The sequence below is a fragment of the Heliconius melpomene genome, chromosome 15 (assembly GCF_056956725.1).
Source record: "Heliconius melpomene rosina isolate 202511_hmr_F chromosome 15, ASM5695672v1, whole genome shotgun sequence".
NCBI classification, from domain to species: Eukaryota; Metazoa; Arthropoda; class Insecta; order Lepidoptera; family Nymphalidae; genus Heliconius; species Heliconius melpomene.
In genome coordinates this window covers 12033126-12051762 of record NC_140403.1, presented here as the reverse complement: position 1 = coordinate 12051762, position 18637 = coordinate 12033126, and the positions used below count along the sequence as shown (strand labels likewise).

The 18637-nt window shown below is 31.6% G+C and overlaps 3 protein-coding genes across 3 annotated transcripts; all 3 read right to left on the bottom strand.

Annotated features, from left to right (window-relative positions):
- Window positions 1-273: 273 nt before the first annotated feature.
- On the bottom strand, window positions 274-2957 carry LOC146531736 (uncharacterized). Its single transcript, XM_085198409.1, has 2 exons — window positions 2606-2957; window positions 274-587 (listed from the first exon to the last, which is right to left on the bottom strand). The coding sequence occupies exons 1-2, from the start codon at window positions 2889-2891 to the stop codon at window positions 547-549; spliced, it is 327 nt and encodes a 108-aa protein (XP_085054535.1). The 5' UTR covers window positions 2892-2957; the 3' UTR covers window positions 274-546.
- A 10528-nt stretch (window positions 2958-13485) lies between these two features.
- LOC146531735 (uncharacterized) lies at window positions 13486-14888 on the bottom strand. The gene has a single exon (XM_085198512.1). The coding sequence runs from the start codon at window positions 14593-14595 to the stop codon at window positions 14290-14292; it is 306 nt and encodes a 101-aa protein (XP_085054638.1). The 5' UTR covers window positions 14596-14888; the 3' UTR covers window positions 13486-14289.
- Window positions 14889-15848: 960 nt separating this feature from the next.
- On the bottom strand, window positions 15849-16874 carry LOC146531734 (uncharacterized). Its single transcript, XM_085198513.1, has 2 exons — window positions 16521-16874; window positions 15849-15985 (listed from the first exon to the last, which is right to left on the bottom strand). The coding sequence occupies exons 1-2, from the start codon at window positions 16810-16812 to the stop codon at window positions 15975-15977; spliced, it is 303 nt and encodes a 100-aa protein (XP_085054639.1). The 5' UTR covers window positions 16813-16874; the 3' UTR covers window positions 15849-15974.
- Between the last annotated feature and the right edge of the window lie 1763 nt (window positions 16875-18637).

The following is an 18637-nucleotide window of genomic DNA, read 5'->3' as shown; positions in this document are numbered from 1 at the left end:
CGCCACTGGACTGACTTTGTTCACTCAAAGTAACTAAAAATATTAGTAAAAATAAAACAATAATGAAAATCAGTATTTGACAGTTTTTAATTTCATTGTATAGTTTTGAAAAGGGATGTAAATGGAAATACAAGCCAGTCTGGGCCAGTTGTGGCCAGTCGTGGTGCAGAGGCTAGATGTGACTGTAAAATCGACTCGTTGTAGGTCCCCAGTCGAGGAAATGAGATATTTATTTAAATGTATATTTTCATTTTTTCGCTCTGGTGTCGGCGAAAAGCGCGGCGTTGAGATCCACCACTCAACAGGCAATGCCTCCAGAATTGTGATCACTTGACGTTTTTTACATACTTTATGCGGATAAAATTATGAATGTAATAGGTATATGAGATGTTCATCAAATTAATATATGTACTTCTATAATTATATATTTATTTAAATATTGGAATATTCATTAGGTTAATAATTATGTTTTAATTCATTAATATAAGTGAACTAAAAATACATAAATATGCAAAAGTCGTAGAGCACAGCTAAAACAGGAACGATTTAATGATTCTTTTTGGAATGTTCTGGAGCATCTGGGTTTACTGAAAAAAAAAAATTAAAACACTATATTAAAAAATAACTTTGAAATAAGTTTAACAGCATCTCAAATTTAAATTAATTATATAAGGTATTTTATCGTGTAAGATTTATACGTTTTAATAGGACACCAGTTTATTAAATTTTTTTGTTAAGCAAGGCAAGAACGGTAGCATTCAGAAGCGCCGATCCCATTAAGATACTTGTGTTCCCCGTGAACGTTAAGTGGCTGAACTAAAGGCCACGCTTTGCTTCGTTACCAGAGTGAGTAAATTAAAATAAATATTTCTTTTCCTCAAATGGGAATCGAACCCACAATTTGTCACGCTTAAGTCGCATGCTTGTGCTCCTACGCCACGACTGGCCTTAACCACGTACAAAAATATAGAAAGTGGGGGAACTGAGTTAGAACACTTTACTATATAAAAGATATTGCGTAAAGAAGTTGATGATTGATTATGTACTCGCATTGCAACACCACATATTTAATAACCACCAATACTTAGTAACGGCAGATATATTCTTAAGTATTACCGATAGACACATATAATAGATATTACACCCAAAAACTCAACAGACGATTCTTCGTTAGAACTTCGTCACTAGTCACGGACGCGACATCCTATATCTTATAAAACAAAGTCGCTTTTCGTGTCTGTCTGAACTTTCTAACTCTTCTTCTTCTAAACCACCCAACGGATTTTTATGCGGCTTTCACCATTAGGTCGAGTATTTCTCAGGGAAGGTTTATATATAGTTTATTATTTGTACATTCTTATGTAAATTAACATAAATACGATAAATGTGTCTAAAGTCCTACCCGTTGAGACACTTTCGCGCATGCGCTGCTTTAATGGTAATTACTACATGAAAATAATGTACTGGAGTATTGTTCCTCTTAATAAGATCTACAAAAAAGTCCGCGAGAGCATATTTTTATCTTTTAAGAATAACGTGTAGTGATCATATTTCTGTCTAAAAATAGTAATTTCAATATATTTTTTATTGTGAGGGATATTTTTCCATAATGGTATTAATCCTTATCCTTTAAAATACTTTATTAATTTTCTACGTTAAACGAAGATAAAATTTGCTTCTTACACTATTTCGAAATTGCGAATAGTATTAGAGAAAAACGCATTTAATTGTTGACACATCCCGCCGTTAACTCATCAGCTGTGCCGACTCAAGTTTTACTTATCCCTTACTCTCAGCATATAAATAAGTATATTAGTTACGTTGGCCATTTAATGTAGATCAAAACTGTCTTTTACTGTTTTTTCATTTTAATAATTACTTTAGAAGTTGTTACAATATCAAAACATCCTTGCTGCGAAACGCGCCCCGCGACGTTATACAAGCGCGTCATGAGCAGTCATCGGTGGTTCAGTGGTAGAATGTTCGCCTGCCACGCGGGCCCGGGTTCCATTCCCGGCCAATGCATTCTTTTTAATTTTCCTCACAGGCAGCCACGTAGTGCTTGCTTTTCATCAGGGACAGAATACCCTCTTCAGCATTAACCACAAGCTCGAAAAAAAAACCCGCCTGCCTCTATAGCAACGAAGATCTAGATGCGTTTGCAGGTATTGGATAATTGGAGTTGAATGTATAATTTCAGCGCGATATATTTGGTTTCATATTTTTTGTAGTAGTTATTAGTAGGTAGGCTTTTGTTTATAGTTTCTTCCGTTTAAAAATAGTCATTTAACTATCTAAAAATAGTCATTTAAAAATATTTTAATAAGTACTTGAAAAGATTAGTAGCACAGATTTAAAATTACGGTACCTACTAAAAAATCCTTGCTGTGTAAAACAATTGGAAAATCCTTATTGAAACTACGAAAATGCGGGTTGCATTAGAGTTTAATTAATTTTCACATTATCTTAAGTGCTTTGCAAACATACATTATATGAATAATCCAGTAGTATAAGCGGGCGAAGCCGCAAGGGGGTCGCTAGTTAACAAATAAAATATATACATAGATTTTCAATATACTTATATAACATTACAAATAATACGCACTTCCAGCGGCAATCACTTCTTCCAGCTCGTAAGGTAGATAATCAGAATATTTGTTTAAATCTAAAGTAGGGCCGTCTTTTTGAGCATTGACTCTATTAATTCTACTCAAGGACAAGCGGAAAGCTAAGTAGTGATTAACTTTCTGTCCCGTACTCTTGTAGTGCTTGTTGTAATCTTTCATGTATTTCTCAAACAATTCCACGGGCTTCTTGGTATCGTAGTGCGGCTTATCACCGCTGGCCACGGCGACGGCGGCCAGCAGGACGATGCCAATGAATATTTTCATTATTAACGTTGATTGCCTTGTATACGGAACTCGTGACTACAATCAAATCTAGAATGACGATCTCGAAGATCTACCGGTCATATATATAGGAGAGCTGTGTAAGGGTATTATTTGGCTCCGTAAATTATAATTTCCTTAACCCGCCATTAGTGACGTTAATTTGATTTACATCTTTGGTGGCGCCGGTCTCACGGACCGGGATTTTTATGTCTTAAATGGGCCTTTACTATTCTTAGGACATTAGGAACTCTTGGAAAATAAACAAAAATATATATCGACGGTCCCTAGGTATAAAGAATGAAAAGTGAAAAATGCTTTAGGAGAGCGATTTAAAGTTTATTTTTTTATTATAATTATTTTTATTTTGATAAAAACTTGGACTTATAGTTGTATTACGATAACAAACTATTACTACAATACTTACTACTATTATTAATAGTGTTCAAAAAAATTAAGTTCAAATAGTATACTACAAAAATGAACATGCATTTTGAATAGAAACTGACACTTTCGATTATATACAGAGAACTGAGTTCCACCACTCAACGCCTTAATTAGGCGGAAAATGGAGAACGAAGTGTCTTAAGATAAGGTTTTCTCTGCCTACCCTGCTGTGTGCGAGATACAGCGTGAAGATGATTTAATTTTTATTTCCGATACCTGTATATTATACACTCAAGTTTTTTTTAGTTTAGATTCAACGCACAGAAGACCTGTACAATTTTAGTATATTTATATAATTTTCTTTATACGTCTTTTATTCTGTGTCTCACCTTTTATTTTCATGAACTTATAAAATAAGATTTGGCTAGTATAAACTGGGTTAACTAGCAAGCAAAATATAAAACTTATATTTTTTTATGACAAAGAATGGAGGTGATGCCGGGGGAAGATTCCACGTGATCTTGTATTCAATCGACGCTGGTCTCTTACACAAAGGGCGATGATTACAATGCACCATGTTTCACGCATATTGCCCGAGGATTGTGCGTTTTCTTTGAAGTATTATGCATATTAAAATAGTAGTTGTATGACCGTTGTTATCTTTTATAACAAGTAGAATAGTTATAAAACGTAAATGGATATCATTACGGCGAAATTATTGTTTCATGTATATGAATGGTAATAAATCGTATAATGCAGGTACAAATGTGTATAATATATTAAAAACAAATATTTCTGCTGATTTTGATTTCATTTGACTAATAATTACAATTTACTAATTTACTAATAAATATCTATTAACTCTAAAATCCGAGAATCCTTTGTTACGGACACATTCGACCCCACCATTTGGTTTTATGTCAAAATGATCCATTTAAAATGTAAATAAATAATGTTTGTTCTAGCAACAAAAATATAGTAACTTGTCTCTCTTCTCTAAAAATATATTAACTTATATCTCTAGTCTTAAACCATACCTCGAATTTGTTCTTTTTATAGGACATGCGGTCAAATTAATAATGTTATATAAAAATAACAGGACTCAGGATGCTAAAAGTAAATAAAACAAAACTGATAATATAATTTCATAAATTATTGAATAGTTTGCAAATAGTTATTGTAACTTGAGTTATTCGACACCAAACTAATCTAGTCACTTTGCAAAGTAGATTATGGGCTGTCAGAACTTGGTAGAGAGCCGAAAAACTTGCAACGGTGCTCCTCATCTGAGGAGCTCAGTAGGACCATCTGGTCCTACTGAGATGATTGAATTTAAACAACATAATCCGACAAGCGCCAGATGCGATCGTTTGCTTTCAAGTAAATGATCACCCGTTTCTATATTTACTCCAGAGTAAGATATTTCTTATAACGTCAGTTTCCGCCGAATTCTAGGGGCAATGCGGTGAGTGGCGGATCTCAACGACGCGCTTTGCCTCGACACCACAGCGACGAAACGGAAATATAAATTTAAATAAATATTTCAATTCCTCGAGTGGGGATCGAACCCACAACCAGCCACGTGTACAAGCATTTGTGCCCCTGCGTCTTGGTCATTGGTCTCTATTCTAAATATTATACATTTTCATATTAAATTGGACTATTCTTAAAAATTTCAAAACAGATAAATTTATAAATTTTATAATTATATTTTATTTGAAAAGTAAATCTGAGGTCATACATTGAAATATTAAGTATTATTTATTTTTTTCGTCTCTAAATATTATTTTTTTAACTTCGTTCTTTTTCTTCTTGATTTAAGTGATGCGACACTAAGTTTTATTACTCATGGGACAACCCTACGAAACATACGCAAAGGATAAAATACACTATGCACATTCGTAGTGTTCAATAAAACAACATTATTAATTAATATTTTGCTTTAATTCGATTTTAGTGTACGTACCGTTAATTAATTTATAATATAAACAAAATCCTGATAACATTCGCTATTCCAATATTAACGATTATTATTTATAGTGTTTACCCATACACGATAGTGTTTAAAATTTACACGTGAAACCATTAGATGTTATATTATAGAGATACCAAACTTTTGTAATTTATAATCTTTAGTTATCTAAAACAATACGACCGAATATAAACGTATATTTACGTATTTTGTCTTTGTCTCTCTAAATATATCTATCTCGCTTCCTTGATTGATGGCACCGGAGATTGCACGTCAGTGTTAGAGGAGGATGTATGGACTATTTAATTCCTACCGGATAGTATATAGAGCGGAAGATATAAAAGAAACTTATAATTATAGACTGACGTGTGAAAAGATTCTTTTCTCTTATATGCCGTTGTTATGACGGAGAACTATTGACTTTACGTCAACGCTCAAAAATGTTTTGTAGAATGATTATTCTCATTTATATATTTTTTTTTACGTAAGAATTTTCTGAATTTCCGCAATTTAATAATTTTATATTATATTATATGTATTATTATTATTTTAATAAGTAGTAGTCTTCTTCTTCCTGGCATTAATCCCGGCTGTTACCAGGGTCTGCCTTACTACTCAACCTACTCCACTTTGCACGGTCTTTTGCGTCCTCGGTGGTTAGACCATTGGCTCTCGCACTCAACAGTCAATCAAAAGTTAAAAAAGTCAATAAAAATTATATATTAATATAGTTTTTGTAAGAAAGCCCTCTAGAGACTGACGGCGGAGGCAAAATCTATTTTGTTCCAGCGTTCTTACTTCACGTCAAAGTGATGATAAATAAGACTTGCCATCTTATAAGCCCTCCCCGAAGTATAAAGTAAATGTACTTTTATCTACATAAATAAAACTGTTTTATATATATATTTCTTTCGTTGTGTGTATGTACGTCGTTAGTTCGCATCAGGAGAGAAATTAATGTTAAGAGACCTTATTCTCCAGTTTCCACACGAATTCTAGAGCTGGGAAATTAAAATAATTTATTGATCCCGATGGGAATAGAACCTACAACCATCCTTGCTTTTGTTGATCAAATTAGTAATCTAGATTTAAAGATATGAAGTAAATAATTAAATTTAGTTAATAATGTAATTGTATTTTCTCCGACTACCTACTACAAGTAGGGAATAGTTTTCGCATAAAGTTGTTTTCAGTTATGATTTTGTTCCTCAAAGTTCTATAAGATTCGCTGTGGTCTTTGTTGTCTATTATAATTTACTACAAGTTTCAGTAGTCATTCGCAACGTAAAGTCTTATTTATAATCTTATTATTAGGATAGGTTCCCTGCCTACCCTGCTGTGTGTGGAATACAGTGTGAAACTGAAAAAAAATACAATGATCATTTTATTAATATAATACTTATAATTAATGAAAGGTTGAATACGAAAATTTGCGAAACAAGTATCAGTTAGGTATATGAAATATTTGTATATTTGAAATTATAACATAAGCAACGACCTGCTTCTTCTGTTCTGTTAGATTGCAAAAATTCTAGTAAAAATCTATATAAATCGGAAATAAATTTTGTAAGAGGAATACTTTACATATATTGAATACGGCGGAATTCCCACAACAAAGAAGTAGAAAGCAGTGCCAATAAAAGGGGACGATTGGCTCGCGTTTGACGAAATGGTAAAGGTTATCACGATTTCAATTTCAGCTCTATACATTGAAAATTTTACTTGAAATATTTTCTAGAGTTACCTGTATTGTAATGTATAAAAGTAACATAAAATAGTACCTGCTTCACATAATTATATACCCAAAAAAATAAAATCACGCTTCACGCAGTATCCCGCATACGGCTGGGTACGCAGAGGGAGCCTAGTGTTAAGACACTCAGTCCCCCACTTTCTGCCGAATTCTAGAGGCATTGCGTGTTAAATGGCAGAACTCAACGCCGCGCTTTGCCTTGACACCAGAGCGAAGAAATGGAAGTATAAACGTAAATAAATATTTCACTTCCTTGAGTGGAGATCGAACCCACAACCGTTGCGTTTCCTTTGTGCCGCTACGCCACGATTGCTTCTTACATACCAGAGCATATTTATATATTAAAATTTTAAACATTTTTGAATCCCTTACTAATTTTTGACTTTTTCTTTTCAGGTGACACTTGTAATAGAGACAGAAAGAATGAGGAAACAAAATTAAACTTCATAGTAGGCAAAGAGGCTAGTGATAAGTCACAATTTCTTAGTTGTTTTACAGTACAATAAAGGCACTCAGTTCCACACAATCCATTTTCGAGATATTGCGCGATCAGTGACAAAACTCATCACGCTTTCTCTTATTACTAGAATAGGTAAATGAAAAGAATTAATTCCCCACAGTGGAAAACGAACCTACAACCGCGGCGTTTACAGCTACACATTGTGCCACTGCGGCACTAAATTTACTCTATATTTAAATATCTAAATAGAAAAATCCGCAACCAACGCAGGAGGAAATTACAATTTATATACAGCCATCCTAGCCACCTAAGCCGCGGCTTTTTTGATGAATGTAATCCCAACATGTATCAATAAAGCCGTTCCCAATCTAGTTTTCACCATACATATTTAACTATAGTATTCGGTAAAAGGTTTATAATTTGTATTGGCCTAAGATCCCAGTGCACAAATCTGCAAGTATCAGATTTTTTAATCATCTATACTAATATAATATATCGAAAGCGTTCTTTTGTTTGTTTGTTTTTTTAAACGCTAAGATCTCAGAAACTACTGGGCTGATTTACTTTCTTTTTGTTTTGTATGAAAGCATTCTTCACAAGCTTTAATCAAAACAGTCAAACGTTTTGAACTAGCTCCTATAGTTATAAATCAGTTAGTGCGTGTAATCAATCGGTGTGACCTCATTTGTTCACGCGTATTTCGCAGTAGAACTGAACAAACGACATTTCCAATAAATTTAGAACATTACAATGGGGATTACACATCAAAGCCACTCTATAGGGGTAATCAGCTCATATACGAACAAGTGATGGCGCTGACATTCTAAACTGGTCCCTGGAAATACAACATTTAATGAAATTTTACTGATTGAACATCTTTCCTTTGTTATACAAAGGAACGTTATAAATTGCTATATTGCTGTCATATAATTGTAAATACCTCATTCAATTGAAATTAAAAACGTGTCAAAAAAAAACTTTCGTAAATGTTGTTTTTCAAGAAAATTTAAGCGCAAATAGTTAATGGATTTTAACTCGATTCCAAAATGCTAACTCCATTTAAAGCTCGTCGGTTTCAATATAATTTTGACGAGTTCGGTAAAATTTGCTTTTGATAAATCGGGTCGCCTTTTAATTAACTATTTAAAATGAGGTAGAATGTTGGAATTGTTAAAAATAGTTCTAGCTTAAAAGTAAGCTATTAAATTTAACAATTTATTTTTCATTTACTTAATTACCATATCTAAATTGTATAAAATTTTGTTTTGAGTGAACGAGTGTGGTTCAGCAGCACAGCTATCAAAATACAAGTTATTTCTTTTTTTGGGACTTAGAATTTATCTTAACACAAAGCTTTTCTCATTCTTGTCAACTCAACTAGACGCCGCGTTTTGCCTGGACACCAGAGCAAAGAAACGACGAGCGACGGAAAATACACATTTAAATAAATATTTCCTTCCTCGAGTGGGGATCGAACCCACAACCAGTCGATTTTGCAGCACACTTTGTACTCTGCTCCACGATTCGCCTTCGATCGTGGTGATCGTATTTTAATTTTTATTACGTACATTTTTTATGACAATTACCTTATTATTATATCAAGTCAAAAAACATTACATAGTTAAAAACTAGGTAAGTTTAACATTTTTATCATTTATCTTTGAAAGAAGAGAGAATTTTTCGCTATTAGTTAGAACTGATCCATTTCTCGTAGACAAGAGCTCTGGAGCTTCGCCAACCCCCCGTCCGCCGCCGGCACAGCGCTACGGTGAGCAACGACTGACATAAATCGCTTTTATTGAATTGCGATTGACGATATTTGGAATTCTGAATAGATTTTTATATGATTTCTTTTCATGGATCGTGTTGTGTTAGAGACATACTCGTAAAAGTAGTCGCTGTAATTCGAATATTTTGAAATTTTCTAATTAATTTAAATGATATTTTGAATTAAACGAACCGTTTATATTCCATTCCACCACATTCTTCAACTTTGCGATAAATTTAATCATCAAATAATAATAAATAAATTCCTTTTTGCACTCCACAACTAAATTAAAATTATGTTATTAGTGATAAATTTATCTCTAATAGAGATTTTTTACTAGTAGCGAAATGTCCTAACAAAAAGAGCATAAATGTATTATTAATATAGTTAATCTTATTATATGAACATTTTATAGACGCCCATTAATTATTTACAATATTCTCGCAACCACAATATGTTACGCAGCCTCGCACTATAAAAGGGAGATAAGAAACAGATATGGGCCCTCAAAGTGTGTCTTTCATTCATGGTATTGCTATCGGTATTCTATGACTCGTTTTGTTTTGACCGCTAAAATGTTTAAATAAAACTCATTCCAAACGTAGCATAAAGATGATATTATATGGTTAATAATTATAAAATAGGCGTAAGTTTGCTTGGTTGTCCTTTAATGCTGGTGCACGTACCTGTTTTTTAAGTTTAAGTCAAGAAGTTTGAAAAAAAATAGGATGAAGGAGAACATTTTCGATGTCAAGAATGGGCGTGTATTGCGTGGCTTATCAGATTTATCAAATAACCTTATATCGTCGCTAGGTAAAACTGATATATCTATTTCTAGAATCAAAGAAAGTATTCACAAGGCTATTGAAACACAAGAGCATCTAAATTTTTAGTAACGAAGACGGATGAAAACTTTTACCATCTGGGACTACTACGTAATATAAAGGTAATTCGAAATATTAAGAAGCAAAAGAATAACAATCTCTTCTTACATTTTTATGTGAAATACTATACATACACAGATGTTCATTTTAATACTCCCATCATAAAGCCATAAATACCATGCCGCTGACATAAATTATTTCTAAGTACTAAGCGTATTTAGAGTACAATAAATAAGAATTTATATCACAATCGCCACACTGGATTGGAATCGTTCCAAGAGTGAAGAATAATATCTATTTACGACACAGATGAAACTAGGAGATCTTCATTACTGCTCCAAACTTTCCCCACTGTCTCCGATAAGACGTAATTTACCCACTTGCAAATATCTACTAACAAACTAAACCTTTCATCAGAGTATCAAATTCAAACTAAGTTCTCTGATTCTGCAAATCTAGATATTTAACTCCTTAAACTTGGGTCCAAATATGGAAATGAAGATTTGACGTCATGAATACATTTAGACGGCCCTCGAAATAATATAGATAGAATTTTATACGCAAAAACAACCGAAAGATAGAAAGTTTTTCAGACAAAATCACTGAACACAATTGATTTAATATTTATATATACTTTACAAATATACAAAATAACACTTTGCAAACACCAATTTAGAAACTTCGTAAATTTTATTATAAAACGTATAAGTTACTTTAATTAAATAAACGTAACTTTATTAAAATAAATTATAGATTAATAAAGGATGAGATAAAATGGTTTCCAGTCTGGTGGAAGCACTTAACGATAACGTCTCTGAAATAAATGTTAGTGCCACTCGCGTTTTATTTATAAATTGCTCCGTTTATTTAAAAAAAATACGTTTTCTTAATAAGTATTTTTCGTTCTTAAGTGTGGTTAAAACTTACTTTAAAAATGTTAAAATAAAATAAAAAATATTGTTATACGTACTTTTTTTATATAAAATAATAATAACGAAAACTCCCAATAAGCAAAAGGATGGCATATAATATTTATGAACTTAATAACCAATTCAAGAATCGTAATCGTGTGACAAAAATTGTGTGCCTGATTAAAAATTATAGCAATGTCGCAATTTTGTTACCAATTTGAGTAATTTACTTGTTCTTATAGTTCTATTTTATACTTTGTTTTTACAATACTAACCCTTGAAGTTTATCTCTCCTTTCGTCACAACATACTATCAGATTTCTTAGATATATTTACTACGAATATTTTTTATAACCTTAGCAATCTATTATACTAATTGCATGGCCATTTTTGACTGTTTCTTCACATCCACAAATATAGCGCGACATCGATCGTATTCTAAGTACGCTACCATATCATCCCACAATATAAAGAAAAGGTTTTAAATGTAGAGTCCAAAAACAGAATCCAAATTCATTCAACTAAAATAAATAAAAACAATTGAAATTACAAACGTTCAGGCACCAAAGTAAATCTAGATAAAATTTATAATCTGTTCCTGTATCATACATTTTTTTACAAGCGAGCTACAGCCGTGACGGACATGTTGTGTACAAAAACATGTAAATGGTTGACTGGCGCATTTCAAACAGGAAGAAGCATTTTATTGCTAACAGCCTTTTAAACGGTACCTCGTGATCGGAAATTTCAGTTGTTATTTAGTTTAATTTATTAAAAAATTGTTATAGTTGTAGGAGCACAATTTGTTCCATTATATCTTAATACTTTATTAATTTTAATATTTTAATAATAATATTATTTTAATTATATTGAGTCCGTCGTGGCGCAGCGGCACAAGGGTGTGACTGTAACGCGACGATTGTGGGTTCGATCCCCACTCGAGAAAAGGAAATATTTATTTAAATTTATATTTACATTTCTTCGCTCTTCATTATATTGTTGTTCGATTAATCATTTATTCCAGTTGTATTTTTTTTTTCTTAGTCTATTTATTTATTGTATGCTGAATGTAAGGCTATTATTAGTATTTTAGCAACAAAATGTTTATGAAATTATTTTTATTCAATTATATTAAAATTGTAATACAGCTAGGGGAATTTCAGCATTATTAAGTAGGGCAATATAATTCTCATCATCAATTCTAGGTACCACAAGGGAGCCGTGATTTATTGAGATCAAAAACAAGGTAAAGAAGATTTGGAAGAAATCTGTGTCTCTTGAGACTTTTTGATTACTATCAGAGTTAATATATCTTAGATATGTAAGGTAATTTGAGGCCAGTCATCGCGCAGGAACACAAGTAGGAAAATAATTTCTTTTATTTCCATTATTACTACAAATTAAAAAAAAAATACTACAAATAAACAAAATATTGTATAGTTTTGAACTGAAAGTATTGAAGTAAATTAAAAGTACATAAAAATTCAACTAATATTGATTAAAATTAAAAAAATAAATAAAATCGAATCAACTTCACGCTGTGTCCGCCACCATACACAACGCCAACGTCACAGGAGGCAATTAAGACCTGAAGAACCTGAACCTGAACTCTGAAGGAATTTTCTGTTGAGTGGTGGAACTCAACGCCAACAGGGTGGATTAATGAGAAAAGGGCGTGAGAAGGGGAACCGTCATCAGGCCTCATTCGCACAGTCAATGTGATACATTGAATTTGTTTCGGATATTGACGTAATAATCAGAACCATATCAATTTCTATGATTAAATTTTTAATATGCATATAAAATCTAAATACACAGTTTACGTTTTTATTATAAAATATATTTTTAGTGATAATATTTTATTTATTTTTTAAATTATAATTTTAACAAGTAGCCTATGTGCTCCATAATCCTATCAGTCATTGAAAGACCCATAAAGATCAATTCAGCTATTCTGGAGATTAGCCTAGATAAATAGAAAAACAGACAAAAACTATAAAATTGTTTGTTTGTATTTTAGTATGGTCTAAGTAATCAAAATATGCACTTGAAAAAACACGGTGAATTTGAAATGTTAAGCAGACATTTCAATTTATCTTTAAAAATCTATCAAATACCACTCAAAAGTCAAAAGTTCTGAGTTAATAGACATCAAATAATACAGTCGATTTGATAACCTCCTTCTTACGGAAGTCGGTTAAAAACAAACAACCCGTCTGCATATAATTAAACAGACTAAAAACTAACGCAATAGTTCAATAGGATTAACAGTCTACTTTAACCAATTAAATCTTCCTAAGGAAAACTTGTAAACTTTTGGCCTGATTGTTTGTCGTAAAGAACGCTTATATTATTTTGTATATAAAATGCATCAATATTTTCTAAAAAGTATGAGCAATTATATTGAAATCAAATACAATTTAGATAATAAATTATTTTATTTATATAAATAATTTGTAATGTATATAAAAATTTAAAGATTACCAAAAGTAGGAACCAAAAATTGATTCTAGTCTATACTTCCTGGACCTTAACACTCACTTTCCTGTTAACAAAATAAAACAATTATTATGAATTAAAGTACTTTTTAAATCTATAATTTGATTTCTATTCGCATGGCATATAATGTAAACTATGCAAATATAATAACGTGATCCCATCAAAAACGTAAGTATGAAATTAGAGCCAAGTGAAAATTCTAGTCAACGCATCATTCTCAAGTTCACTAGCAAAAGAATAGGAAATCTTTAGAGCTTCTGAGTTTTGTAATCACTTAGAATATAATGTAGTTTTAAATTTCTATTGTCATTTTTTTACGTACCTATAAGCTTTATTATATTGGCAAGTTAGTACACTTTCAGCTTTTACTAGACTGTTAGGTTGGTATTTGGAATGGTAGCTGGTGGTAAAAGATTGCCAAGTCAAATTTAAATCTTCCCTGCTAAACACACAATTCAGCACTAATATAGATTTCCCATTCTTTTGTTGGTAAAGTTGAGGTCGAGGCACTGCTTAGCATTTAGCTTGAGTCTCATTTCACACTTCTATTTTTCATTGGATATCTTATCTTGGATATATGTAATTTTCTTATATCTATTCATATTCTTATGAATGTACATCTTTCTATCTTTGATATTACAACTATTTCAACAAATATCAATGACTAAAATTAATTGTAATTTTTTTCCTGTTTAATCTTCTTAAATTTATAAACACAAGGTCAATTTATTATATAAAATATGACGATAAATTATTATTAAGTTTCTTTTATACTGTAACTAAAACCGTACCGTATCCCTTCATTTTTTCAAACTCTTCTGGTGTATAATCAGCTAAATTATTTATATCAAAAGTCAATCCGTTATCCTCCGCGTTATTTTTATTAATTTCCAGCAAACTATTAACGAATGCCCAATAATGCACCATCTTGTCATTCTCATCTTTATAGTGTCTATTATAATCCCTTATAAATTTTTCAAACAATGCGGGAGCGTCGTTCACATCGTAAAATGGTTTGTTACTGTTGACTACTATAGCCGTGACCAGTACAACGAGGCAAATTATAGTTTTCATTTTTTTCTTCTTGGGTATAGGACTAGTTTATAGTTTAGGACAAACTGACGATTGCAGTGAGGCGTTCACAATACCTACATATATAGGCGGGATGTATAAGCGTCATAACGGTTAATGAAATCCGTCATAAATAAATTGTTTAATATACACCATGTATAATGCATTTTAAAATGTAAAACACTCAACTTTAATCATAAGTTAATTAAGTAAAGAAATATTACATAAAAAACATATCGTAGATAAATATGTTTTTTATATTTCCTAAATATAAATTGTATAATAATAATAAAAGAGTTGTGAATTACTACTTATGTTTTTTTTATCATTTATAAATGTATGTAATATAAATGTATGTCTTAGGTTTCAAATCCTAATCCGTGAGACCGGCGTCACCAAAGATGTAAATTTAATTAACGTCAGCGACAACTGCGGCTTAAATTATACAACTAGGTAACTTTCTACCCATTCCTACTTAGGTTGCGCTGGTACAATCTCTGCATTTAGCAATTCTTGATTAGTATAATCAAGTTTATTGTTAAATTGATCTAAAAGAGGAGCAACTGAATAGGCTTCACCGTCTCCAAAACATTTATATAAGCTTATATTTGGCTCCCAATTCGACTTCGCCGGAATACTCATGCTCTTTGTCTTCTATATTATATCCTGTTCAAGTCGTCTTCCCCTTCATACCTCAAGGTACAGTTCAAGTCTTTGTGTAAATCACACGACTTCTCCTTTCTCTCTTCGCTTTAAATCTACCTTATCTCTAAAAAAAACCTTCACGCTCTTCTTCCTTTTACTCTAATTCTTTCACAGTTAAATCTGCATAATCAGACAACTTTACTAACTTTACTTACACATGTATATACGTAGTAAATTAATTGTGAATTTAATTATTAATCTGTGTAAATTGAGTGTAAATAAATGTTAATTTATAGAAAACATTGTCATTATCAATGAACTCCTAGCTTTAACTTTCTCTTTATTATACAAAATACTCATAATTCAGTGATAGCGATTAAGTTTAATTCATAAAATATGTAATTTTTCATCAAGTTTTCTTATGATTTTACCACGTAAAACTTTTTTCCAAAAACAAGATTTACAGACAAGAAGGTTTTAATAAAAATACGGTTTTAATAAAAGTTTTAATAATATTGGTACGTAGCGTTTTTCACAAAGTATGTGTATTCGGAATATGTCATGAATGTGATAGGTATATGAGTCATAATGTGTTCATCAAACAAATATACTTCGAATGGAAAATTTATTAGGTTAAGAATTATGTTTTAATTCAAAAGAAGTGAATTAAAAATACAAAAGTCGTAGAGTACGGCAGCAGGAACGAGTCATTATCTTTTATCGGGATTTTCAGGAGTTTACGGGTTTCCTGAAAATAAAATTAAATCACATTAATAAACATTAATAGGCAGAAAGTATATGGATACTAAATATTAATAATTACATGTATATACTTCGTACTAATATACTGAGCAAATAAATGGTATTTTTTTTATTTATTTATTTGAAATATCGTTAGTTATTATAATATCGCCCTAAATTTACGTTAATTAATTATAAATGGATTTTATCATATAAGATTTTTGTGTTTTATTAGGATAACAGTCTGTTAATTATAATTTTTGTATAGCAATTCAAGAACGGCGCGAATGAACATAGAAGGATAGACAGGTGGACATTAGTGTCAAACGGTCTGTTCACATCTTTTCGCTGAATTCTTGAGGTATTGCGTGTTAAGTGGCGAAACTCAACGCCGCGCTAATCACCTCATCACTGGTAACTACCAGGGCTAAATAAGGTAATAGTTACTAGAGCGAGGAAATTAGACTAAATTGTTCATGACGGACACTATATTGAAAGCTAAAATTTAAAGAGAGAATGTAAATATTACAAATTAAACTCACTTGGAAAAACACCTCTCATTTTTGCCAACTCGCTTGGTGTATAGTCGGCGAACTGGTTTATACCGAAAGTAGCGCTGGTACTTTCAGCATTTGACTTATTAATTTGATGTAAGGACTTCACGAAAGCTTCATAATGCTCTAATCTGTCATCCTCGCTCTTATACTCCTTGTTGTAATCTCTTACAAATTTCTCGAATAATTCCGGGGCGTTATTGACGTCGTAGTATTCTGGCTTGTCAGCGCTAGCCATAGCGACCGCGACGAGCAGGACAATGCAACTGATTATTTTCATTTTTAACGCTGTTTTCCTTATATGCAGGACTAGTGACTACTATCAAATCTAGAATGATGATTTCGAAGATTAACTGGACATATATATATAGGTAAGCTGTGTAAGTGTTAAATGAATTCATAACTTGTTTTTTGTTTAATAGTCATTGAATCGAATATCACGTGCTTCAAGCCGAGGACATGTATGCATAAAACACCAATTTTTCAGAAGACGTAAGGCGCAAAAAAAATTTTATAGCTATTCTACTATCATCATTATCGTAGCTATTAGAAATTTAGATTTATTTTTATAACATATCTGAAGTAGTATTTTAGTATTTAGGTCTCTTTACCATGTCAAACCTGATTTTGTTAGTATAGGATTTTTTTTCTTGCTTTCCTTTTATTGTTTATTTTGTATAGACGTTCAGTTGGGGTTGCCATAGCAACGTTTATAAACAAAAGTGTAAATATTGTCAAATGCATAATAGTGTGTGTAATTTTCAATTAATTTATTTAATTATACATTAAATAATAAGTAATAATAAATAATACATTAAAAATTAAATATTATTATTTAAAAACAATAACGTTCTGGACTTGTCAAAAGGGCTCTAAAACTAAGCTTCACGTATAAATATGTAGATCTTTGGCATAGCAACATAATCAACTGGGAAACGATTGTTATATATAAAAACTAGCGACCCCCTTGCGGCTTCGCCCGCTTTTACTACTTTATTATTCATATAATGTATGTTTGCAAAGCACTTAAGATAATGTGAAAATTAATTAAACCCTAATGCGACCCGCATTTTCGTAGTTTCAATAAGGATTTTCCAATTGTTTTACACAGCAAGGATTTTTTAGTAGGTACCGTAATTTTAAATCTGTGCTACTAATCTTTTCAAGTACTTATTAAAATATATTTAAATGACTATTTTTAGATAGTTAAATGACTATTGTTAAACGGAAGAAATTATAAACAGAAACCTACCTACTAATAACTACTACAAAACATATGAAACCAAATATATCGCGCTGAAATAATACATTCAACTCCGATTATCCAATACGTGCAAACGCATCTAAGCGTTTTTTTTCTCGAGCTTGTGGTTAATGCTGAAGAGGGTATTCTGTCCCTGATGAAAAGCAAGCACTACGTGGCTGTTTGTGAGGAAAATTAAATAGAATGCATCGGCCGGGAATCGAACCCGGGCCGCCCGCGTGGCAGGTGAGCATTCTACCACTGAACCACCGATGCGTGTAAGGCAGGCATTTTTTGATATTGTAACAACTTCTAAAGTACTTATTAAAATGAAAAACAGTAAAAGACAGTTTTGATCTACATTAAATGGCAAACGTAACTAATGTACTTATTTATATGCTGAGAGTAAGAGATAAGTGAAACTTGAGTAACATACAGCTGATGTGTCAACGGCGTGATGTGTCAACAATTAAATGCGTTTTTCTGTAAAACTATTCGCAATTTCGAAATATTGTAAAAAGCAAATTTTATCTTCGTTTAACGTAGAAAATTAATAAAGTATTTTAAAGGATAAGGATTAATACTATTATTGAAAAATATCCCTCACAATAAAAAATATATTGAAATTATTATTTTTAGACAGAAAAATGATCACTACACGTTATTCTTAAAAGATACGAATATGCCGTCGCGGACTGTTTTGTAGATCTTATTAAGAGGAACAATACTCCAGTACATTTTTTTCATGTAGTACTTACCATTAAAGCAGCGCATGTGCGAAAGTGTCTCAACGGGTAGGACTTTATACACATTTATCGTATTTATGTTAATTTACATAAGAATGTACAAATAATAAACTATA